The sequence below is a fragment of the Leucoraja erinacea genome, chromosome 26 (assembly GCF_028641065.1).
Source record: "Leucoraja erinacea ecotype New England chromosome 26, Leri_hhj_1, whole genome shotgun sequence".
Lineage (NCBI taxonomy): Eukaryota > Metazoa > Chordata > Chondrichthyes > Rajiformes > Rajidae > Leucoraja > Leucoraja erinaceus.
In genome coordinates, this window is record NC_073402.1 from 21,252,027 (window position 1) to 21,279,039 (window position 27,013).

The 27,013-nt window shown below is 39.9% G+C and overlaps 1 protein-coding gene across 1 annotated transcript; it reads right to left on the reverse strand.

Moving 5' to 3' along the window:
- yars1 (tyrosyl-tRNA synthetase 1) lies at positions 1-26,816 on the reverse strand. The gene is made up of 14 exons (XM_055656339.1): positions 26,662-26,816; positions 20,602-20,683; positions 18,649-18,795; positions 16,578-16,753; positions 16,320-16,449; positions 15,652-15,732; positions 14,366-14,458; positions 13,491-13,626; positions 12,636-12,721; positions 12,043-12,181; positions 10,848-10,939; positions 8,698-8,891; positions 4,646-4,787; positions 1-2,354 (listed from the first exon to the last, which is right to left on the reverse strand). The coding sequence occupies exons 2-14, from the start codon at positions 20,656-20,658 to the stop codon at positions 2,244-2,246; spliced, it is 1,584 nt and encodes a 527-aa protein (XP_055512314.1). The 5' UTR covers positions 20,659-20,683; positions 26,662-26,816; the 3' UTR covers positions 1-2,243.
- Between the last annotated feature and the right edge of the window lie 197 nt (positions 26,817-27,013).

Genomic DNA, 27,013 nt, shown 5'->3' on the forward strand with positions numbered 1-27,013 from the left:
AGAAGCTATTTCAGCTGCTCCAACTTTTTTTTTTATCATTTACTTGCCAAAACATGTATAGCATCTTCAAATGAAGATGTCAAATAATTTAAGTCTGAGTAAACTGAAAGCGTAACATTGGAGGTGGTGACAGAAGATATTTGTGATCCAGAAACAAATTTCCGTGCCAGAACATGCAACCTAATTACATCATTACAAACGTAATCAAATGGATCACATATACACAATGAAATCTAATTATAGGCAGTTATCTTATACTTTATATTTTATAAGAATTAGCAGCAGGAGGCAGCCATTAGACCATAATACCATAGAATATAGGAGCAGAATTAAGCCATTCAGCCCATCACATTTGCTCCGCCATTCGATCATCGCTAATCTATGTTTCCCTCTCAACCCCGTTCTCATGCCTTCTCCTCTTATCCTTTGACAAACTAATGAAGGGCCACTTGGCCCTTCGAGTCTGCTTTCCCATTCTTCAAACACACAGCTGCTCTTTCACCTTGTTGTAAGTTTCTCGTACACTCCCCTAATTCCCTACGAATGCAGAAATCTAATGATCCCTGTGTTGAATCAATTCAATGAGGAAGCTTCTACAGGCCTCCACGATTGAGATTCCATAGATTCACCATCTTCAGCATGAAGAAATATCTGATATGTCCAAAATATTTTACCCCTCTGAACACTAGTTCAATGCTCCTCAATGGGGAAAATCTCCCCCCTGCATTAATCAGATGAACCCTTTCAGATTTTTTTTTTAAATTCCAATGCCATTACCTCTTATTCTTCTAAACCTCAGATAATTCCAACCTTGACTACACAATCTCTCGTCATGAAGCAAATGTGCCTTCCCAGCAACCAGGATGTATTGTCATTTCAATTTCTTTTTGGCAGATATATTATTTTTTTAGGGAAGGAAATAAAACTTAATGCTCCTTAGATTTAGTCTCATCAAGGCCCAACATGATTGCATTAGGGCCCCCAATTAGAAAATAATATTTCATTACAGTCACACCGCACAGAATCTGCACCAACCACCCACCCACTTATATTAACATAATTTCATTATTCCCACATTCCCATCTACACCTCCAGATTTATCACCACACACATATGGACAGGACATTTACAGTAGTCAATTAACCTGCCAACCTGCATTTTTTTGGGGGAAACCGGAGGACCTGTGGGAAAACCAATGCAAACAATGTGCAAACTTCACACAGACAGTGCCATAGATCATAAATAAACCTGGTTTACTGGTGCGGTGAATGAACAGTATCACCAGCTGCACCATTGTGCTACTGTTCTACCCCTCCACCCCTTTATTTAGCAGCAGTTAAGTAAGATTACATTGACAGGACATTTTTGAGGGCGAGTATACATAGTTATGAATTAAACCAACTTCAGCTGGAGAGCGTAATTAAAGCCAAAGAAGCCAAACAACGTTATTATTTACAGAAATCTGGAGGTATTGTTAAATGAATTACCCTTTTTTGTTTAAAGTGGGCTTTAATGAAAGCATTCTTGCTAGTTCTTCTAGATCTAGGATGACTTGTTTCAGCTTTGTTTTGAGGGTTTACAGGTGGCTAACAGCATCAATGTGGAAAGCACAGACTTTTCCAAAGATGGGGCAGGAGATGCTGATGGTCTGCAGGGCAGGGGATTTAGTTTGTGAGATGCTGTGCTCCTTCCAGTTCATCAGGATACATTAAGGAGATAGTGGATCTTTAGTATCCCATCAGTCAAGTGTAAGATTAACATGCTTTCAAATATCCCAACGGGGTGGGAGGTTGTAACTTTCGCGTTGTCCGCCCTGTTTTGAGGAATGCTATCAACCTGGTGTGCACAATCAAATAGAACAAGTTGTCCTACAACTTTAGGTTGTGCACGCCATACGCAAGAAGAATAAATATCCCAACTTAGCTACAAGCAAAGAGAATTACCGTGACAGTGAAAACGCCCAAAATAATAATTTCCATTAATCAAGCAAGAATGTCACACTGGCAACAAATGCATTGTACACATTGATCATTGGTACATTAGATATTATTCATGAGATTGTGATTGGTCCAAGATTAAGAACCATTATTAAATTCCTTGATATTTCACCACTACTGAAAGATGATACAACCCGAATCTCAACTCACTGAGACTGCAATGACATCCTTACTGTAAAGGACTGGAGCTGAAGCCTGAATGCCAGAAGAAAAGCAATCCTTGTATTTCCAAGCAGGAGTTATTCATTAACTTATACTTCCGCCTTTTAAAGATTTACATGTAACAGCACCAAGTTTCGTCATAAAGTTCTTCTGTTGCCACTGGGCTGTGCAGTCGTCTGAAATCTTGAAATCAACCTGGAAAATTAAACGTATTCATCTTAGAAAATTATCTTTGTGCAGCAGTTAATTCTAGTATTGGAATATGCAAGAGAGAAAGAGACTGCTGTTCATTGTGAACTTGGACATTTAATCACAAGGATACTGAAGGAAACTGGGGCAGCAGGATTGATTCTAGTGTTCCAACAAAGCTAATCAATAGTACAGTCCAAATTGTCTCGTTCAGTTTAGTTTAGTTTAGAGATACAGTGTGGAAACGGGCCCTTCGGCCCACCAACTCCACGCCGACCAGCAATTCCCGTACACTAGCACCATCTTACACACAGGGGACAATTTACAATTTTTACTGAAGCCAAGTTTTACTGGGTTCGATCCTGCCTGTAGTCAGGGTTGAACCCAGGTCTCTGGCGCTGTAAGGCAGCAACTCTACCGCTGCACCGCCTTGCTGCCTCCTATGCTAAACAATTCTATACTACACGCAGTTGGTGTTACGATCAATTCCTGTCCTGAGTGGATCACATAAATCTGTAAGTGATTTGAACCGCAATCGTTCTTGAGCTACTTTCTCTCTAAAATGTGTTGCATTAGCCTATTAGTATCATAAAGGGAACTATGATGCAAGATTGGTGGTGATTTTTTTTAGACCATTGTTGTTACATTGTCATTTCACCTTTCAAACTTCAAGAAAATCATCCCCCAAGACACCATGGGACCACGGCCACTATTATGCTCTGTGGAGTAAAGAAATGGCTTTTGCCAATCACTTCAGGCTCGTCAATGTAGATTGTGCTTCCTGCACCTGAACTGATGCTGCGCTCTCAAGCGAATCTGTAGCTTCCACGATCAGCAGTGAGGCACCTCAATCAATCAGATCAATTGTCAGTCTGAAGAAGGGTCTCGACCCGAAATGTTACCTATTCCTTCGCTCCATAGATGCTGCCTCTTCCGCTGAGTTTCTACAGCATTTTTGTCTACTTCGATTTTTCCAGCATCTGCACTTCTTTCTTAAACAATCAATCAGACCAAATCATTTTCACCAGAACATTTTATATCGGGTGACAGGAAACAAAATAAATATTGGGTTAAAGGAGAGTAAGATAACAAACATAAAATTCCTTTTGCTCTCTTAAGGGCCAAAGAGGTTTATTATTTGCCTTCCATTAATAAGGCGGAACAGTGGCACAGCAGTAGAGTTGCTGCCTTACAGCGCCGGAGTCCCGGGTTCGATCTCGACTACGGGTGCTGTCTGTATGAAGTTTATACGTTCTCCCAGTGACCGCAAGAGTTTTCTCCGAGATCTTCGGTTTCCTCCCACACTCCAAAGACGTACAGGTTTGTAGGTTAATTGGCTTGGTATAAGTGTAAATTGTCCATAGTGTGTGAGATGGTGTTGATACGGGGATCACTGGTCAGTGCGGACTCGGTGAGCCGAGGTGCCTTTTTCCACGCTCTCTAAACTAAACCAGGCCAGTAAAAAATAATAACCGCCAACTGAGCTATATGTAACAATCATCCATTTTTAATTAAGATATTTTCAATCAAGGCATTAGTAAAACCCTAAGTTTACAACTTGCAGTGACTGTTGTTGAATTTGTTGCAAAGGCAGCAAAACTATGAGCTATGGAGAAGCAAGAAATAAAGTTCAAAGTAATTTCCTGATCTCATTAAACTGCAATGTGCGAGCATCAGAAGTTGCTGTTCGCTTCACTCAGTAATAATAGTGAGCATTGTTACATTGTCAATATTAAAACAATGAAGCTATTTACTGTTCCATGACAGTAAACTTATCCTATTCTCTCTTAATAATCTGGATAATAATGCAATAAATGGAAAAAATTAAAGCACAGATTTGATCTAAACTGTGCAGATACAAATTGTCAGTTAGGCATGCACTGCGGGGAAGTGGAGAATCATGATCTTTAACAAATCTGATGATCAGTTAAAGGTTGACACTGCCCACTAGAGGTAAAAATGGGGGAGACTTACATTTACTGCAGCAGCAGTCCCCGACTACAAATTCAGCCTTACATTCATGAATCGATTCCTTGGCAAGAACTTCCTCAACCCATACAAACTTTAAAGCTGCTCCTTGGACATCATTCTAGATATTTACCTGCCTTGACAATGCTAGTTTTTATGTTCTTTCATAATTTCAGAACATATCTTGCATAGATAATTGCAAACATGTTTCTCAATTCTTAGTTACCCAAAGCATGCTCACTGCCCAAAAATCAAAAGGGGCATCGCGCATACAATTTACTGCAAGTGTATATTCTTTTTTCACAGTGACTTACTGGTGTACGTATTACCTGTAACTTTTCAAATATTTTTTTCTTTGGTTTCAGTTCATCATCTGCTGGGCCATTTTCAAATCCCTCTATGAACACCCGCTCTCCTGGTTCAGAGCCTTCTGGAGGATTTAATGGCTCCACTTTACGCTTCTCCCCCTCTCTGTAATGACAAGGACCACAAAAGGTCACACAATGACTCAGAAGCATTTACTCTGGGATTTGCTCCACTTTTCACACTTAACACCTCGTGTAGGAACCATATATGTTTAGGCTTTTTACTGTTGGCATATTATATTAGTTTTAGATATTAATATTTTATCAATCTGCGAAGGTTTGTCGGAAAATTGTCATTTTTATTCATTCCAGCACAGCTATTCCATTTATAATTGAAGTACATTGTCAACAAATTGTAATTCATGTATATTTTTTGAAGAAATAAGTTTCACCTAAATTATAAATGAACAGTTCTATTAATCTGCACTGCTCTTCGTACAGACATGCTTGAAAATTATAAAGCCACAGATATACTACCAAGAGCATTCTTTCTGCTTCTAATCTAAGTCCCTATGCTTGGGAATACAAGCCATTGGTACTAACTCTGCTGCCCAACTGATTCTTCAACTATTATCGGAAACGGGTAGCAGCAAATTGATCATAGAGATTTCCTAGCTGAATCCCATCGGACAACTGGAATAAATGTTTCTCAGTGGGACAAATGGGCAGCTTTTAGCAGTGGGATTCTTGCTAACGTATTCCCTCACTATGGGTAGATTTTCTTCTCCCTCTCATGGTCAGAAACTCCACTTTCAGATGAATATCAGAAGGAAAAAAAGCATAAAAGATCATCAATAATGTCTGATCTTGACATTTAGTTTGCAGGGATTCCTCGATTCCCAGCACTCTTCCCCATCGCTCCACCATCAAAATCTCTGCACAACTTAAGTGTTTAAGGGAACACATTTTGTTCATGCGCCAACAGTTATGAGGCAGAAGGCATTTAATTATAGCTTTCAATCATTTTTCCCTCTTGAGATGCTGGCTGAGAACTGACCTGGTGCTGCATCCAGCCAAAGCAAGTAGCAAGAAATAATATTCAGCCTAGATAGAAAAACAGATTAAGGACAGGCATACTCCACTGTGACAGCAGTATACACCCAATTTGTACTAGACCCAGTGAATTGTGCGGTTTGAGAATAATGATATACAAGGACCCAAATTTTTGTCAATTCTGTACTCACATTTCGAGGCTATGAGTAAAGTGTGACTTCTGCCTCTGCTCCGCATGGAAGATTGAGGCAAGGAAGGCTCTCTATGCAAAACTGAAACACATTTATCATGGCACATTGTCTATAATTTGCTATAAATCCTTACGAACTTGTAGGATAACGTACTTCAGCATGAAGAGTACGCAGCAGGTGGGGTTGAACTCTACTCTGCTCTGGTGATTTCCAGACACAGTAGTACTGAGGTCACTCCAATTAAATTTAATTTCCCTGAGCTTTCAGGTAAAACATCAGCTGCACTTCATGCTACCTGGGGAATTGTGCTGAAAAGGTATTTACCACTGCTGTTAAATGGAATAGTCAGTGTGAATCAGGTAATGCCAATTTACTGCACAGAATCTCAAGTAAGGAAAGGCCATTTGAAGAGCAGTAGCTGATAGCTATTATTATTTATTATTGTTCTGTCCACTTTAGAGGGGCAAACAAGTGTGAAAATAAACACTCATAAGTTCCAAGAGCAGAATTAGGCCATTTGGCCCATCAAGTCTACGCCATTCAATCAGGGCTGATCTATCTTTCTCTCTCAATCCCATTCTCCTGTCTTCGCTCCCAAACCCTCGACATCCGTACTAATAAAGAATCTGTCATCTTTGCCTTAAAAATATCCATCGACTTGGCCAACACAGCCTTGTGTGGCACTGAATTCCAAAGATTCACCACCCACTGACTAAAACATTTTTTCTCGCCTCCTTTCTAAGGGAATGTCCTTTTATTGAGGCAATGGCCTCAGATCCAAGATTATCCCACTCTAAACCATGTTCTACCTAGGAACCTTTATGATGGCACAAGTAGATAGTTGGATAATTTTAATCTCACAAAGCTGTTTTTACCAACTGCAAGATCGTCAACACTGGAAAAAGTAAAAAGGGCCATTGTATATCGCTTCACTAGTCATGCAAATAGCGCTCAGATTTGTCCTTTTCTGTTTTACATTGCCAATTGTTGGACTTTTGTGAAGATACTGCCATCAATGATCTCCAAAAACAAAGTCAATGCAGGCTAAAAGAAACATGACAGTGCATTCTGCCAGAAAAAAAAGCTGATTGGATTTTCAGCTCTATAATACATCAAATGTGCAGGAGCATGAAATATGTCACCTTCAAAGTACAGCATATTCCAAAATCAATTTCCAGCGAAATTGCTTGGCATAAAATTCACGTTAAAATGCACATTCCACAAAACAGCACCAGAACATCGTAAAACTGACAACAGTTGCAGAATATATTGTTAAATTAAAAGCACTAACTTCATCAGAAAGTTACAAAAATAAATGGAAAGTAAAAAAGTAGGCAAAAGAGAATAGAGTGTGCCCCCTGTATTTGAGAATGTTAATATATGGGCGGCACGGCAGTAGAGCTGCTGCTTTACAGCGTCAGAGACACAGGTTCGATCCTGACTACGGGTGCTGCCTGTATGGAGTTTGTATCTGCCTGAGCTTTCTATGGGAGATTTGGTTTCCTCCAACACGCCAAAGATATAAAGGTTTGTATGTTAATTGGTTTGGTATAATTGTAAATTGTCCCTAGTGTGTGTTGGATAGTTTTAGTGTGTGGCGATTGCTGGTTGGAGCACTCGGGTATCCATGCTGTATCTCTAAACTAAACACGCACCTCTAGTCCCAGAAAAAATATGAATACCCATTTCAGGTTTTCCATATTCAGTGGGATCATATACTGCAAGGAGACTAAAGTCACATTCTCCAATTTAAATTTGCGATAATTATTGCCAAATCTTAAATCAGGAAAATAAATAAACATATATTAGTTTGTGTGCGCCCACTATCTAATGATAAACTAACCCTCGAGTGAAAAATAAAGTTAATGCCAGTTGTATTTCTTGCCTTGGTCAAGGGATGAATTTGGTGCAATAGAATTACCCTAAAGCAGGCTCCCTCCTCATAATAACAGACGGTCTGAGCTCTGTAAACATCAGAGCTGGGGATCTTGGTGATGCAGTTAAAGAAATAACAATTTAGGAAGCTATTTTTAGAGGGAGGAAAACTAGCAAAATTCATTATTATAAAAATGTTGAAAACCTATTAAAGAATATTAAATAACATATTACATAAAGAACATACAAAAGCAATTTATTATACTCATAAGTGGTAATATTCTGCAAAAGTATTTTTTATCGTTAAAACATTTTTGGCTTCTTTTATTGAGTTGATAACTCACTAATTGAAATACGAAAGTTCATATTACACTGGCATAAAACTAGTTAATAACCAACACCGATAGGTACACAAATATGTTCATTATTAAAATGATGCTAATGTAAACCAGCATACATTACTGAATTAATTTCATAGATTGAAAAACCTATATGCAATATCAATAAATTAATATTAACACTCCACCAGATAGAATATGGGGTAAAAATGTTTCAACAGCTATTTCCTTTTTGATCAATGCTATTGAGAAGATGCCAGATCACACAAAAAAGGTTACTACTTTAAGAAAATCCACAGTGGAAAATATGGTATGAAATAAATGAATATAAACAATGGAAATATATTTTGACATTGGTTGACATATATCAAAATATATTGGTCCCGTAAAAGTATTTAGTTTGGTTGAGTTTGGTTTTTATATTGTACATTTTCAAATTCTAATTAAAAAGTTAACAACTGGTGAACTATAAAATGGCAGCACTACATTTTTGGTAACAGTTAACTACTCCTTTAATTATTTGTCAGGCAATCTATTTGTTACCAAAAATCTGTACCTCAATGGTTAAGCCAAGGTTTATATTACTTTTAAATCCCTGCTATTGAAAATTCATACTTACATGGATGCACAAAGCAACATGGCTTGAGATTCAATTCCTCGCATCTTCTGTGGCTTCAGATTACACAACATGACAACGTTCCGATTCAGGAGATCCTCAGCAGCGACGTACGGCACTAACCCACTGACAACTGTTCGTAGCTGTGCTTCTCCAATGTCCACTTGCTCCACGTACAGACTCTCTGCATCAGGATGCTACGGTGAACAAAATGCTTTTCATAATTAAACACATTTTTTCATTTAATTTTACAAATCAGGAAATAACAGTTTCTACACAACGTTTTCAAACAATCTTTATGACCATACCAGAAATTGTGCATTAAACCAAGTATTTTGCTGTGATACACAATTTTAAAATATTCAAGAAAGAACTGCAAGATGCCCGAAACGTTGCCTATTCCTTCTCTCTACAGATGCTGCCTCACCCGCTGAGTTCCTCCAGCATTTTTGTCTACCCACAATTTTAAGATAGTACTGTCACGACATCGTAAAATAACAATACAAAGACAATAGGAGAATTAAAGCGTATCTAGAGACAAGACCATAATTAAAACAAATCTTAATCACAAAGGAGAGGTCTCTGAATAGTTAAGAGTACATAGGTTGGATATGATGAGAAGGAATACTATCAGGTCTTCGTGATAATTAAAGTGTGAAGTCAGCCAGATCCGGGGGAGTAAAATTTGAAATCGGGAATGATAATTGTATGTAGTGTTTAATGGAAGGTCTTCACAAACGCCATTGTCATTTGAGTTGGAAGGTGAGACAAAAATAATCTCTGCAGAGTAAATGGCATTGAATATTTGTTTTGAACAGAAACTTGCTACAACTGATCAGTACCAGGGTTTAACACAAACCTTCAGCAATCTCCATTGAAAGAGCAACCCGAGTATCAATTTTCAATAAACATGTTTTAGAAGAACTCTGGCCCTGTTTCCATCAATCTTTCCACCACCACGCACAAGAAGCGCAAGACAGACACCATTGTATGAAGATACCGAGAACTTCTAATCTTGGGTGTGGACTCTTAAAGAAGCCAGGTTTGGACTGCAAGCTGAGACTCAATGCAAAGTGTGATTGTTTGTTTTCCTTAAACAAGAAATAAAATGACGTACAAGGTAACTGGGTATATGTGACAATAATAAACTAAACCCAAGCCAGGGGTTTGAATGGAAGCTAAGCTGATAATCTATAGAATGAAAGTAGTCAAAAGATCAGTGTGGAAGGGCTATCAAGTCCTTCACAATTGAGATGGGATTTACAGGGACTTAACTATACAGGCACTTTGCGCTTTATGCGGGGGGTGGTAATGTTCTTGAAAAGCTGTGCATAATTTAAAACGCGTAAATCAAGCATAAACATTTTGAGCACGTCATTCCAAAAAAATAACAGCACGCAAATCAAGCTTCAGTATTAAATGAACAAGGGCATTAATTCAAAACACATATCAAACACATGTAAAACACGAGGTGTCTGTACTTCTGAACTGATCAGGGAAGGTGAAAGGACAAGCAGCTCAAAATCATTCAAGACTTGATCTCTGGCTTGATCATTTAAAGAAAGCAGACACAATGCCAGCAGTCAATAATTAATCCACAAAGGAAAGTGATTGCAATTGAATGTTACAGATTGATATCCTGAAATTCATAATTCAAAAATGATACTACATTGATCAAGTGAGATGCGAAATTTACTTTTAATTAAGCTGATGGACACTGAATTCATTAGGCTTTCTGTGAGGAACTCCAAGAATAAAACAATTAATTTTTCAGTAAAGATTATTTTGCCATTTTCAGTTAATTAACTGGCCGGTAATGTATTAGTCATAACATCCCCATGACGGATGGCTGTTCAGATGGAACTCACAAAACTGCCACTCTCAAAACTGAACTCACAAAAATACCACTGCATTCATTAAAAAAAAAACTACTGCCACATAAGAATATCCCTTTCAGGCATCTCGCCTGTACTGGGACTCTGCCCATGTAAATTTTATCCAATTAAAAAAAAAAGATGAAGGTAGACTAGTAGGAGAATAAGTTGGAATTAAAATTGGGATGAATGGGAGAAATGTTTTTTGTTTTTTTTTTAAATATATTTCTTGTCGTTTTTTTATACCCCCCTCCCCCCCATCAAATGGGTTTGACATACATTCTCCACACTGACGATCCTGCCGACTCGAATATCAAGCCTGGAAGGTATAACTTCATAATTCTCAGAAGCTGGTCCTTTGGTAGTTCCCTCTGGAAATTGGAGAAAGAAGAATTGAAAACGTATATTTTTAGTAGGTGAAGTAAAGTTTTTTTCTTTGGAAAAATATTACTGGTAAAAACTTTTTTGCATATATGTAGAGCAAACAAAACAAACTGCTGGAGGTTTGGTAGGCATTAAGTGGATGAGCCTGCCTCATCTCTTCCTGTCATCTCTTTAGACACGCTAGAGGCAGGAAACATGTTCTTGATGTTGGGGAAGTCCAGAACCAGGGGGCACAGTTTAAGATTAAGGAGTAAGCCATTTAGAACGGAGACGAAGAAACACTTTTTCTCACAGAAAGTTGTGAGTCTGGAATTCAGAGGGCGGTGGAGGCAGGTTCTCTGGATGCTTTCAAGAGAGAGCTAGATAGGGCTCTTAAAAATAGCGGAATCAGGGGATATGGGGTGTAGGCAGGAACGGGGTATTGATTGGGGGTGATCAGCCATGATCACATTGAATGGCGGTGCTGGCTCGAAGGGCCGAATGGCCTACTCCTGCACCTTTTGTCTATCCGGCTATCTTTCTTCTACATTGTCCGTCGACCATTCATTTACCTCCACAGATTTTGCTTAACCTGCCGAGATCCTCCAGCAGTTTGTTTTTTGCTCCAGATTACATCCTCTGCAATGTCTCATGTCTCCATATGCACACGTACACTCCGAATTCACAAGAGCAGCTCAAGAGAGAAAAATATATTTTAGCACAGAAAGGAATGCATTCTGAAACTCTGAATTGGAATTAGTCAATAAATCCATTGCATTCTAGGCATCAAGGGCATGAAATGGATCATTAGGGCAAGATAGAACGTGGTAGACATTGGTCTCAGGTGATGGTACAAAAGACTAAAAGAACAGTAGGAATTCGCAGGCACTTTATTCCCCAACCAATATTCCCTATAATAACTTACTTAGCTGATACTGTGCCCTATTGACTCCTTCTTCCATAATAATAAATCTTATTATTCTGTGTTTAGATTATATTGGCTTTTAATCAATGCAACCCCCCCCCCAATTCCCATTTTCTTATAATGATGTATCATTTCTTCTGGACAAAGCACATAATTGATCTCCTTGTATCAATTAAGTTTACTCACTTGGTTGTTTCTTAGGTGTGGGATAAGCTCCTTTGATTAGTTGCTGCATCTCAGGTGTTTGAAATTTCTTCCTGATCGGGTCCAAGAGATTATTTAACACAACTTCCACAGAACTCTTTAGATCTCCAGGGTGAATAGTCTGAGGAACAAATATTTACATCTATTAATGAATGTAAATACTGACTAATGTAGATATTCACCCGCCATAACTCGAATCAGACCTTAATGCCCCTGTCCCACTTAGGAAACCTGAATGGAAACCTCTGGAGACTTTGCGCCCCACCCAAGGTTTCCATGAGGTTCCCGGAGGTTTTTGTCAGTCTCCCTACCTGCTTCCACTACCTGCAACCTCCGGCAACCACCTGCAACCTCCGGGAACCGCACGGAAACCTTGGATGGGGCGCAAAGTCTCCTGAGGTTTCCGTTCAGGTTTCCTAAGTGGGACAAGGGCATAACTGTAACATTAGCAGCTGCGGATATCATTGAACAAACTGAAATTTAAACTTTGTTTTGAATAATGTATTCTGCCATACCACAAATAAACAAGCTTAGCATTTATGTTGACATAAAAATGATTTTTTTTTTTGAATTACCTGATCACGGAAGTCATTTTCAAGATTGCTATATTCTAAATAGGTCTTGTTGCCACCAAACTTTTCATCTCTCAAAATTACAAACTCTGAATGAGTAGAAAAAATGTTGTATAATCATCAAATCGTTTTTAAAAGTTAGTGCTTTAAAATAAATACAATATGCATCAACTAAATAACCTCTATATCTTTATCCTTAAAAAAAACTTCAGACTCCAGCTTTGACTTTTTTTTGGTATACTTTTTGATATACATTTCCAAGCCGCCGAGGAGTGTTCACCCCATGCCGGCATTCCAGCTTTCTGGCAAGATGGCCTGAAAACATCGGACTGGCTGCGGAGGCCACAAATAGGCCCCGACCTCGGGTGATCACAGAGGGAGAGGACTGAACTTTCTGATGCCTTTCCCCAAAGTGGAAATTTTTTATTCTGTTGTGGGGGGACGTTTGTGTTGAATTATACAATATGTTGTGTCATTTTTCTTAATTTTAATTTTTCTATGGATGTACGGAAGCTTCATTATTTTTTTCTATGTAAAGCACTTTGGTCTCAACCCGAGTTGATTTAAACATGCTATATAAATAAATTTACTTTACTTTACTTTCTTGTGAAATGTGCTGGCAAGCTACCTTGACATTTTTTTTTTGCCAGTCACTGTCAATGCTATTGTATATTATTAATTCACTGAAAGTACAAGATGGAAACAACCTGGTGCCCTCTGCTGTCCATTGTGGATCCGAACCTACTGAGAACCATTTTAAACCAATTTGGTAGAACAATTTGAAAGAACAGAGCTACTCTGAGTATACAGTGCAACAATCATCGTTTGCTACAAATACAGGGCAAAACATCTTCTCACCTTCGTGCAATGGAAACAAGACATGCCTTACAAATGACAAAATGCCATTGTTCTCCACATTGCCAGGTTCACAGAATGCTCTTTTCATCTTCTTTTTTACATCTTCCCTTTTGTCCAACAAATCAATTTTGGATTCCTGAAAGCAAAAACCACTGTGAGTAATCAAAGATATTCCCAGAAACAAATCAACCTGTTTATATATTGAAACAATTATATTCTGGTTATTGTATCTTGCTTTATTTTTTCAGTTAAAATTCGGACATTTTACACAATCAATTAATTTTTACACCAATAAACGGTCCCCATTTCTTCTAATTGTAAAGCAGTAGCTTTTCTAAAAACAAAATCAGGCACCAGCGATTCACTGAACCAGGTAGTAATTTTCCCCATCCATTTTTTAAACTTCATCGTCCATTTGATAATTTTACTGATGGCTACAATGCCAAATTAAATGAAACAGCTAATCAAATTGTTTACTTTGTTTCTCCATTGCCAGCATTTCTTCACTTGGTATGACTTGGTAGTGGAGAATGAAACTACTAAAATTGGGGAGACACTTTTTAAACTTGTTTTTAAGAGTAAAATAGTCTTTGTTCAGTCTCTAATATATTCAAATGCCAAAAGGCAGTGGTAGAAACTTAAAGAAGAAAATATACACTTTTACAAAAACAAATAAAAAACTTAAAGCCATAAATTACCAAAAATGCAACAACACATGTATTTAAATAATGAATTCATTCTTACTTTTTGCCCACAATCTAGTTATGACTAATAATAAGTACTAGGTTTTACTATCTCTGGAACAAAATCTCTGGAACAAAATGTCATCAGTAAAACTATTCAATACAACAGGAAATGAACACAACAGGTAATACCTCTTCAGATGAGCTCATTTTTCCTCCAGTCAGACCTGGGACCATAGGGTTCATTAAATGAATACGCTTGGCAAACCCAAGAGCTGGAAGGCACTGAAAAAAGAACCAATTAAAAGTTAAATACATTCATTAAGTAGTTGAAAATCTTCCAATTCTGCAATCACACAGTGAACACCGCTGAATAAAAAAAGAACCGAGAGGAGGTTTGACAAAAGAAATCTAAACAACTTTGTGAACTCCTCACTCTACTCCTGTTATCGTGCTTCATCATCAAAGTGTCTACTAAAGATTATTAATAGATTAGTTGTAGATTATCTTTAAACCAGTAGTTACTTTTATTGATTGCAACTTTTTAGATTAATGATATGAATGTATTAAATAAACGAAAAATTGGATTCAGGCTCTGGCAAGACATTATAATTAATTGCATTTCTTATATTAATTCCATGTCTAACAATGGGATCAAAATACAAATGAAAAACAATAAATCAATGAAGCCTATGCATATTACCTTGAAAGTACAAGGAAAATATGGTCACGTTGTTAAATTCCAGACACCAAACATTCCTCAAACTACATTTTAGCTTTAGCAAACCAAATTAGAGGGACTGTCCCACTTGGGCAACATAAATGGCAAGTTTAGAAGAGTTTGAAAAAATGACATGCTGAAGACCTCCTTTGACTATGTAGAAGATCTCCTTCGACCTCCTTCGATTATGTTGAAGACCAGCTTTGACTAACTTCAGGAAAATTGGACACCGAATAATGGAGAGTGAAGACGACCTCCTTCGACTATGATGAAGACTATCTACGACTAACTTTGACTACCCTCGATTACCTACGATTATCATGCCGACCTACTACGACTAAACCTACGAGGGCATTTTTTTTTCCATGACGACCTTTTTTTACTCGCGGGCATTTTTTTATATATTGAAAAATCAGCGTGACCTAGTTGAGGCCATGAGTACGCAGAGACCACTCTCGAGCATGAAGGAGAGTTACGAAGACCTCCTACGACCTTGTGTCGACCATGCTGCGAGTACGAGTCGAGGGCAAACTCGCCAGAACTCGCGGACTAGGTCACCCAAGTGGGACAGGTCTTTAAGTTGCACTTATTTCAAATTCACGTTTTTACTGTCACTAGCCCCCTGCTTAATGCAGCTGGAAGCTATGAAGCAATAAAGCCAAAACAATAAATCTCCAATTGCTTAATCTTCAATACAGGAATCTCCAATTCCTTAAGCTTCAAACAACTGTAAATCTTTTGAAGATAATAAATGTACCTTTTCTGCAAATGTGAATATTTTCCTCTGATCAATACCACCAAATTGTGCGTCAACCTTCAGATATTCTTCATCCAAGGCCTACAAGAAATGGAAAAAATATTTCTAACCAAATGTTAACCAGTCAGGATTAAAACGGGGGATAAAAGAACAGCTTTTCAGTTTTTAATATTAAGTTTAGTACTAAAGCTTTGAAAAGAAAGAATCGTGCCCAATAAAATAATTACTCCCTGCATAAGCTCATCTCAACATTGGAATAGGGGTTGCAGCACAGTTATTACTAGGGCAGTAGGGCTTTGAACAAATGGTTGTGCTTTTATTAAAATATAAATAAATGAATTATAACATTCAAATATGGGTAATTGTTCAGATATTATTTGAACCCATGGTTATTAACTAAAACTTTATATTTGATAGACTGAAATTCCTGTCAACATATTGATAATGTAGAAGTTTAGGGGAAAGGATTTCCCTTATATAAATCAGTTTCAGTTGTAGCATGCCTAGGAATTTAAGTTTGACCAATTTTGGAGTGGCTCATTAAAACTATACATATACTGTACATGCAAGCATGCATTCTTAATTTGCTTTATGATTATGCAAGGTGTATGCTCCATCTTTGCCCCCACCTTGTGCATGCCCTAGTTTCCCATCTTTTCCTTCCCTACCTGTAACCCAGGGTACAGTAGGCCACTGAGAAGTGGATGCTCCACTTGTTTAACAACTTCAGCACCAGCCTTTTTGGCATCATGTTGAGTCACTACAGAGGACAATCTGTAGACATCCAAAGTGTATTCCCTGAAAACACAAATGATTCCAAAGTTGGTGAACGTGTTACAACCAAATTGAATGAAGATTTTCATTCTATAAAAAGACAGAAAAATAATTTCCATCATTGCTTCACTTAATTCATATTCATACCGTACCTGCTTAACTGAAAATCTGTTCCTTTCACAAACTTGAGCTTTTCTGTTGGTACACCTATACTTTCCAGCATTGCTTTTATGATATGTTCATAGTACTGTGTTCTCAACTGGAGAAGTTCCCAGGGAGCTTTCATGTTGTCCAAATAAGCATGCAAATCAGCAAATAAAATAGTTACCTGAAGCAGAAGGGAAAATGTACAGATTATTTTGTAATGCAACTTCTGTAATTTTTGAAAATGACTGACAGTTAACCTAGAAATTGTGATCCAACACATTGATTCAGAAAGCTAAATCGTCACGTTTTCTGCTCTTGAAACACTCTCTAGATTTTCACTACTATGATGGTCTGCAAGTACCATATTCAGTACTGTAGAAACAGAACTTATCACCTAATTAAGAACCAGGAAGACCAATGAAATGATCTTTAGTCCTTGCGGCAAATTCTGCTCCAACACTCTAATTCCACCTATTTCAATAGCCTGTGTTCCCAGTCGATTTGCAGGTTTGGCACAATACAACTAAGTATTTTGGCATTCTGACTACCACAGCCTCGCCATCACCTACAATACTTATTCTGAAGACCATTATCACCTCACTCTGGTACATCTAATATACGTTCTACAGAAATCCACTATCGCAAGACTGAGCTGTTTTAAGAACCCCGAGGCTTTCCATTTTATAATCATGGTCATGAATCTCTTCCAGAGCTATTCTCCAAGATCTCTCCTCCAATTCTGCTTCTTATCTATCACTAGCATTCATTAGAGGAAAATTGGAAGAGTAATCAGCTCTTTCTCATACCTCCTCAATTCAATAAAATCACACCTGATGGGCAACTTAATTCCCAGAGTTTATAATTTCCCCACCTCTCTCTATACTTCTGATTATCAAGAATCAACGGATCTTGGATATAATATTAACACCAAACATTTGCAAAACAGATTTCCAAATTTCTACCTCAAAGTATTTGCACAGTTCTTTGACTTTGCATCTATTTATCTAGCTACAGGTAACAGATCCTTCAGTAGTATAGACCCCAAGCTTTGGGTTTCTCTCCCTGTCACTGCTTTCCCCTTTCTAGGACGGATGGCACAGGAGCGCATGGTAGAGTTGCTGCCTTACAGCGTCAGACCCGGGTTTGACCCTGATCTCGGGAGCTGTCTTAGGTATTTGCACATTATCCCTGTGACCAGGTAGGTTTTCTCCGGGTGCTCCAGTTTCCTCCCACATTCTAAAGATGTGTAGCTTTGTAGGTTAATTGGCTTCTGTAAATTGTGACAAGTGTGTAGGACAGAACTATCGTATGGGGAATCGTGGTCTGGGCAGACTGGTGGGCAGAAGGGCGTTTCTGCTATATATCTCTAAATTACACTAAACTAAAGGTTGTTTCCTTAACCATAGCCTATGTTGTTTTTTTTCCCTTTTGTAAAGCACTTTGGGTCTTTTTAGCATTTTAAAATTAATCATTTGACTCCTAATCTCAAATATTTATCTTGCAATGTGCAAATACCTAGGACCTACTCAATATTGGCATAGCAATATATCAATGAAGCAGGGTTCTCATGATCAGTGTTTAGCCTATTACAAAGGACATTGACAGAGATGCTGAGATCTGGCTACCTGCTTTACAACTGAGGGTGTCTTTAGTTTTGCCTTGATTAGAAATATGCAGGCATTCACCATGTTTCATCATAACAAAGCTTTAGCTTTGCATGTTCAGCTGTCTAAGCCCCAAGCTTGCATATTTTCACAGTTAAACTCCCTTCCAGCCTATATGAAGGTCATATAAATCATTATTGGCAAACTTTTGATCATCTGTCCCAATATCCACTTTTTAGGGTTGGCATCAATTTTTGTTTGATTTCATTCACCATTTTGGATGGTTTTTCTTTGTTAAAGATACTGTATTGTGAAAAATGTCAATACGAGTAATTATGATGAAAGATCATGGAAATAAGACTGAGCAATAAATTATGACGAACCAATACAACAGACTTTGTTATCCTAACATGTTAAGCCCTGAAGGAACATGCACAATATCTGCCCACATTCTGTTTGTGCATCTCCTCACCTCACACCCAGCTTTCAGGAAGTCAGCAATCTTTGACATTGGCACGAAGTATGCTATGTGAGGTTTTCCAGTCGTAGCTGTTCCCCAGTACACATTCAAGTCGCGTTCTTGCAGAATGGAATGCAACTTATCCTCACCCAAGACTTCCTAGAAAAAAATGTAAATTTTGCCTTGTGATATATTTAAGTAGATTAAGCATGTAAATACATTCTTAAAAGGTATTTCTCTGAAATTTACAAAACTGAAAATTAAATGCTTGAAGCTTGAAAAATTAACATAGACATGAAAATGATTGATAAATCAACTATCCAGAGACTTTAATATATGCAGATTATTTACTAGATACAGTTTTTTGCTCTTTTGTTCATCAACACTGGGTGGTGCCAGCAATGGCTGCCTCGCCAACAGTCTGTCTCTTCCTTCTTTGTTGTTTTTTCAGTATGTTAAACATACGTTTTAGTGTTCTTTAGCTTGTTTTATGTGGGGGGCGTGGGTTGGGGAGAAACTTTTTAATCTCTTACCTCGACAGAGATGCAATTTTTTTCCGTATCGTATCTCCGTCCGCACTGCGGCCTAACATTATGGAACTGGAGGCCTCTGCTGGAGACCGACTTCGGGAGCTCCAACCAGCGGACTTTAAATCGTGGAGCTCACGGTCCCTGGTTAGAAACCAACATCGGAAGTTCCAACCGCGGGGATTTTGACTGCCCCGACGAGGGAGCTTCGATTGTATTGTAATTTATTTATTTAGGGGACAGTGCATATTAATAAACATTTACATGTAATACGCAAGATTGTAGCCAGTAGCTAATTTCCATCTTTAGTCCCTCTGGTAAACAAGGTAAACACATCACAACACATTCAATCAATAAGAGAAGAGACAAAACAGAAGTCAAAAACAAAACAACAAACAATAAAGTAAAAAAGTAACATTAAAAGAGTACCATTGGATAATTTTAAGGTAGATTATGATTGCAGTTTTGATTTTGCAGTAACCATGTTTTTAGATGTTTGGTAAATGAGGTAAGGGTTGGCAGATCCCGTATGACGCATGGTATCGCGTTCCAGGTCTGCGACGCTCGATATGAAAATACTGACTGCCCAAAGACACTTTTCCTAAACGGGACTATACAATCACCCCTGGAGGCTGCTCTTGTCGACCTATTTGTGTTTTTCTTTATGAAGTTCTTTAACGGAGGTGGGGCTAGTCCACGGAAGATTTTGTAAACCAAAATCAAATCCGAATATTTTATTACGTTTTCCCAGCTCAGCAGATCAAATTTCTTCAGGATGCTACAGTGATGGTACATTCTGGGCTTTTTGTCAAGAGTTTTTAGGGCTTGTTTATAAGCAATTTCAACAGGCTTTACTGTGGACTTACATGCCAGTGACCAAGTTGTTATACAGTAGGTCATGTATGGCACAATCATTGCATTAAAATATAGTTTGGCTGAATCAATAGTTAAATTATTTCTAATATATCTAAAATTGGATAAATTGGCGATCGCCCCGACGCGGGAAAATAAAGAGGAAGAACATTAGATTTTATTGCCTTGCATCACAGTGAGGAATGTGGGAAATCCGCTGTGGTGGATGTTTATGTTAACTTTTATGTAGTTGTGTGGCTTGTTGCTTTTTTTTTTAGTATGGCTCTATGGTAATTCGAGTTTCACTGTACCTTAATTGGTATGTGACAATAAACTGAACCTTTTAATTTCAAATATAATCACTTGTTATCCTTTTCCAATCTAATCTGCATGGTCTGTACATTAGTTAGTGTGAGAATGTGGGACTTTACCAGAATGAGAAAGGTCTCTTGTGACTGCTCTCCCCATTTTTCAACATTCAAATGTGAAAATAATCCAGTGATTTTGCCTCTAGTTATTTCTGGATATTCACAACTGAAAGAAAATTACATCACAAATCACTGATTTTTGCATAACAATGGTGTACCTGCAAGTTTCTTGTGATAAGATTGATTTTCTCCTGAACATCTTTCTTTTCCCCCATGTTGTTGAATACTTCTAATGATGACCTGTGTAAAAGTGAAAAAATTTCATTTTGACGATAACACTGTTACTGCTAAATGCATAGTATTGTTCACAAACTCTTAAATGTGACACTTAGTGTAAGGCATGTCCAAGTCGAGAGCACTTTTACAGTCTGAAGGAAGTGGGCTCCCGTTTCAAAGATTCAAAGACAAAGATGCAAATTGGAATTCCAGTGCAAGACTGAATGACTGGTACAGTCGTAAATATGCCTTCTTTTACATTCACTATAAAGAGCAATTGAGGCTCCGACAATAAATTGGGGCTTCAATGGCTCTCTCAAGTGAAGGCAAAAGATTCCATGTAGATTTGAAAAGCATGGGGAAGTTTGCTCCCATGTCCTGGGTAATCAACATTATTAAAATTTCCCCTTAAATGCCTTTTTTTGTGGAGCTTGGCTGCCATACCAATCACATAAATGACAGCACTTCACTTTAGGCTAAAGAAGAATCAGCGAGGTTGATACCTACATAACCTCATCCAAATTAATCCAGCCACCATCAAGTTGAGTTGAGTGTATTGAGACTTTAATATATGCAGATTATTTACTATTTACAGTTTTTTGTTCTTTTGTTCACGGTGGTGCCAGCAATGGCTGCCTCGCCAACAGTCTGTCTGTCTGTCCCTTCCTCCTTTGTTGTTTTTTTAAGTTTGTGTTAAATGTATGTTTTAGTGTCCAAGCTGCATAAAAGGACGCAGCGCCAGAGATACATCTGACTTTGGCTTGTGATGATATTCAGGCCTGCCACAGTCATCTGGCATCCGCTTGATAAAAATCAGTTCCCAAAGTCAGGGAAAACTGATCTTCAATATCTTTGATTCATCCCAACAATGGCTGAAGAATCTGGCAACATTCAGGCTATAGTCGGAAAACATGATTCAGAACCAGCCACATAGAGTCGCACAATTCATCTACAATCACAATACTGGCATCTGCCCAATTTGGTGTAACTGTGCAGATATGGCCAATCCAAAAGAGGACAAATTCTGGCACTTTCAGTTTACTCTCCATAATTAGAAAATGGATGATGTCATTGGTAGAGTTATCCACGGGCAGTTTGATGCACACCAAGGGCATATCCAAATACTTATTTAAAAATTGAAGGCTATTGCTTCTAACACAGCCTTTTTCTAATCATTCTAGTAATTATCTTGAATTCATTTCCCCCCATTATCAACCTCACAACTAAGAGAAATAGGTTGTTCTTGTCCACTGCAAGGCAAGACCACACCAATACCTCCAGGCTTCACAGCCACAACCTTAACACTTTCCAAAAGGACACAGAATGCTAGAGTAACTCAGCAGGTCAGACAGTATCTCTGGAGAACATGGACAGCTATTTGCATCACTTTGGCCAGTCGCATGTACAGATGATCATAGAATTATACAGCACGGATATAGTCACTTCAGCCCAACTTCCCCCTGCGATCAAGATGCCCTGTCAACACTAGTCCCACCTGCCCACATTTGGTCTATATCGCTCTAAACCATTCCTATCCATGTACCTGGCCAAATCTATTTTCAATGTTGTCCCAGTATTTGCCTCAGCTACCTCCATTGACAGTTCATTCCATATACCCACCAGCCTCCGTGTGAAAAAGTTGCCCTCAGGTTCCTATTAAAGCATCCCCCCCCCCCCTCCCCTCTCCGTTAACCGTATGTCTCTGATTCTTGATTCCCCTACTCTGTGTAAAAGTGGTGGAATATTGCATTGGGGAACGGGTTGCTTTGGGGGAACCAGGCCTCCCGTGTGACAGGGACCCACTTAGTCTAGTAGAAACATAAAATTCTTAGATGATTGGATAGGGTAGATGCAGGAAAAATGTTCCCAATATTGGTGGAGTCCAGAACCAGGGGTCACTGTTTAAGAATACCGGGTAGGTCATTTAGGACTGAGATGAGGAAACACTTTTTCACCCAGAGAGTTGTGAATCTGTGGAATTCTCTGGCACAGAAGGCAGTGGAGGCCAATTCACTGGATGTTTTCAAGAGAGAGTTAGATTTAGCTCTTTGGGCTAAAGGAATCAAGGGATATGGGGGAAAAAGCAGGAACTGGGTACTGATTTTGGGTGGTCAGCCATGATCATATTGAATGGCGGTGCTGGCCTGAAGAGCCGAATGACCTACTCCTGTACCTATTTTCTGTGTTCCTACTGTGGCAACCAATAAACTCAACTTTAATAAAAGACAGACAAAAGTACCAGAAAGTTCATCTGGTTTATGTCACTCCTTGAAGAAATGAAATCTACCATCCTTACCTAATTTAGTCCAACATGCAACTTCAGGTACACCAAAAAGTACCGACATGCTAAAGACACTCAGCAGATCAAGTAATATGATGCATAAAAGTAACAGAAATTAACGTTTCTAATCAAAGGTATTTTGTAAGAACAAAGGATCTGAAACTGAATCATTAAGTTTGTTTTTCTTTCAACAGATGCTGCCTGACCCTGGGTGTTCCCAGCATTTTCTATTTCTATTTCTATTCCACATTTCCAACACCTGCAGTTTTTTTAAATTTCCAAACCCATCAATGTGATTGTTTCTAAAGTCACAGGAAGGTACAGCAAAGAAACAGACCCTTTGGCCAACTTGCCCATGCCAACCAAGGTACTCCATTAACCCACCTGCCCATGTTTGGCCCATATCACGCTAAACCTTTCCTATCCACGTACCTATCCAAATGTCATAAGGTCATAAATAGCCCATCAAGGCTACGCCACCATTCAATCATGACTGACCTATCTCTCACTCCTAACCCCATTGTCCTGCCTTCTCCCCATAACCCCCATACGAATCAAGAATGTATCTATCTCTGCCTTAAAAAATATGTATCGTCTAGGCCTCCACAGCCTTCTGCTACAAAGAATTCCAGATTCACCGCCCGTATGTGGTCTAAAATGTGACTACAGATTGTCCATAAGAACAGAAAATGCTAGTTGGAGTGCCAAATGAATCAGAAATTAAAGCCAAAGTATTTTATAAGAAGAAAGTATCTGAAATTGGAAGTTTGTTTCTCTTTCCACAGATGCTGCCTGCTCTGGGTGTTTCCAGCATTTTCTATTTAGGACAAACTGAAACGTTAAAGGGGCTGTCCAACTTGGGCGACCTAATTTGGCGAGTTTAGAAGAGTTTGAAGACCTCCTTCGACTATGTAGAAGACCTCCTTCATCTATGTTGAAGACCAGCTTCGACTAGCTACGACTAACCGGGAAAATTGGAAACCGAATAGTGGAGAGTGAAGACGACCTCCTTCAATCTCCCTTCGACCTCAATGCTATCTTCGACTACCTTCGATTACCTTCGACTATCCTCGATTACCTACGAATAACATGCCGACCTACTACGATTAAACCTACGAGTAAAAACAGTATCGATTTTTTCCATGGCAACCTTTTCTTACTCGCGGGCATTTTTTAACATATTGAAAAAACCGCCGCGACCTAGCTGAGGCCTCGATTACGCGGTGCATGAAGGAGAGTTGCAAAGACCTCCTACGACCTCGTGTCGACCATGCTGCGAGAATGAGTCGAGGACAAACATGCAGATTAGGACGCCCAAGTGGGACAGCCCCTTAAGTTTGTTTTTCTTTCGACAGATGCTGCCTGATCTGGGTGTTTCCAGCATTCTTTATTTCTATTCCCGATTTCTAACACCTGCAGTTTTCAGACCTATGAGTGTGATTGAAGTCACAGAATGGTACAGCACAGAAACAGACCTTTCGGTCCAACTTGTCCATGCCGACCAAGATGCCCCATTAACCTACCTGCCCACGATTGGCCCATCGCCCACTTAACCTTTCCTATCCACGTACCTGTATAAATTTCTGGTCTAACATGTGACTACAAAGCGCCAAGAAGAACTGAAACAGAGGAACCAGGGTGGTCTTACCTTCCACCGCCCCGTCTCAGGGAACGAAGGCTGAAGAGGGCAGGCGTGGAGAGGAACAATGGTTCGCAGGACGATTCCAATGGAGGAGATGTCTGCAGGCCTTTGTAGCCAGCTACATCTGGGACTGTAAAATGGCACCAAAATGATGCCTCTTACATAGGGACTTGGTGGGTTGCTCTGTGCATACTGTGCTAACTGGGGCAATTGTATGGGGATAATCTTGCGGATCTGTATGTAAAAAATGTATTTCACTGTACCTGGTACATGTGACAATAAAAAACCCATTGATCATTGAAAATGTTAGAGGCACACAGCATGAGTACACAAAATAAAGAATGATTAAAGCTTCTCGTCAAAGGTGTGTTGAAACCTGAAATGTTAAGTTTGTTTCTCTTTCGACAGACTGACCTGGGTGTTTCCAGCATTTTTTATTTCTATTCCAGCTCTCCAGCATCCAGTTTTTTTGATTTCCAGACCCATCAATGTGATTGAATCTTAAAGGGCCTGTCCCACGAGCATGCGACTGCATGCGGCAAGCACGACCTAACGTGGTCGCTTGAGCCGTACGGCCTCGCGGGGCCGGTCCCACTTCGATCGCTGGAGCCGTACGGAGTTGTGCGGAGCTGGTCCCGACATCGCGCCGGGCTCCGGAAAACTGACAGTGTTCAAAAATTCCGCGCGGCAATGGCCTGCCGGCCCGCAGCCGCATTGAGGTCGTACGCACCACCTCGACGGGCATACGCGGCGTCTTGATGCCGTACGCAGCGTCTTGACGTCGTACGTCACGCGCGAACTTCCCGCGGACTTCGCACGAACTTCACGTCACTCACTCGACCTCCGCGCGGCCCCTGCTTCTGGTTTGGTCACGCTGGCCGCATGCAGTCGCATGCTGGTGGGACCGGTCCTATACGGGAATCACTCGACCTCCGCGCGACCCCCACTTCCGGTTTGGTCGCGCTTGCCGCATGCAGTCGCATGCTCGTGGGACAGGCCCTTAGGTCACAGATTCACACAGCACGGAAACAGGCCTTTCTGCACAACTTGCCCAAGCTGTCCAGAATGCCCCATCTACCCATTTGCCCACGTTTGGGCCCATCACCCACTAAACCTTTCCTATCCACGTACCTGTCCAAATGTCCGGTCTAATGTGTGGCTATAAATCACCAATAAGAACTGAAAATGTTAGGGATACACAGTTTGAGTACACAAAATAAATGGCAATTAAAGCTTCTAGTCAAAGATATTTTGTAAGAACAAAGAATCTGAAACCTGAAACATTAAGTTGGTTTCTCTTTCGCCTGGTGTTGCCTGGCCAACATTTTCTATTTCTATTCCACATTTCCAGCGTCCAGTTTCTTTTAATTTCCAGACCCATCAATGTGATTGACTCTGAAGTCTTAGAATCATACAGCCCAGAAACAGGCCCTTCGGCCCAAGTTGCCCATGCCCATTGGCCAAAGTGTCCCATGTGCACTTGTCCCACCTGCCTGCGTTTGTTTCTCTTTCCACAGATGTTACCTGACCCAAGCGTTTCCAGCATTTTTCTATCAATGTAACTGTCCAAATGTATGTTGTGTCCTCTGAAGATAGACACAATTTGATGGAGTAACCGAGTGGGTCAGGCAGCATCTCGGGAGAAAAGAATGGGTGACGTTTCAGGTCTAGACCCTTCTTTCCAAAGATTCTAGCTCCTCTAAGATCTTTGACTTCTTTCTATCCCTGTCTTCAGAGATGCTGCATGAGCCGCTGAGTTACTCCAACATTTTGTGTCTACTCTAGGCGCAAACTAACATCTGCAGTTCCCTACTACATTTAACTCTCCTCTGAATGGCCTAGTCAATCAGCTCAAGAGCAATTGAGGAAGGGTCTCAACGCGAGACGTCACCCAATCATTCACTCCAGAGATGCTGCCTGTCCCGCTGAGTTACTCCAGCATTATCTCAGATAACCATGCTGTTGCCTGCTGCATGGCCCCCAGCCCAGGTGAATCTGACCATGGCCCGGCCAGCACGCATGGTCAGGGCCCACATCCTCCGGCTGCTTCACAACCAAGCACTACCGAATTATCCTTACCCTGTACAGCACGGCCGAGCGATCCAACGATGAATGATCCTCTCTCCTTCCCGCTACCAGCGCAGCCTCCTCCCACAGGTCATCATCCAGGGTTGCATCAGCGGCCGGCGTGCGCCTGCGCAGACGCTGCCGAGAGGCTCGCCAATGCCACCCCACTGCGCCTGCGCATACACGGATCCGGTAGTTGCCCCTCACTGCGCCTGTGCAACCACACGGCTGTTCATTGCCCCTCACTGCGCATGTGCAACCACACGGCTGTTCATTGCCCCTCACTGCGCCTGTGCAACCACACGGCTGTTCATTGCCCCTCACTGCGCATGTGCGTTTTTATGGGTCTTGGCAGAATTTGACT

Coding starts and splice junctions, on each gene's coding strand:
- yars1 (XM_055656339.1), bottom strand. CDS start 20,658: ATGGGGGAAAAGAAAGATGTTCAGGAGAAAATCAATCTTATCACAAGA. Junction 12,182..12,635: donor AAAATGACTTCCGTGATCAG/GTAATTCAAAAA, acceptor TTTGTTCCTCAG/ACTATTCACCCTGGAGATCT. Junction 4,788..8,697: donor ATGTTGCTTTGTGCATCCAT/GTAAGTATGAAT, acceptor TTGTCATTACAG/AGAGGGGGAGAAGCGTAAAG.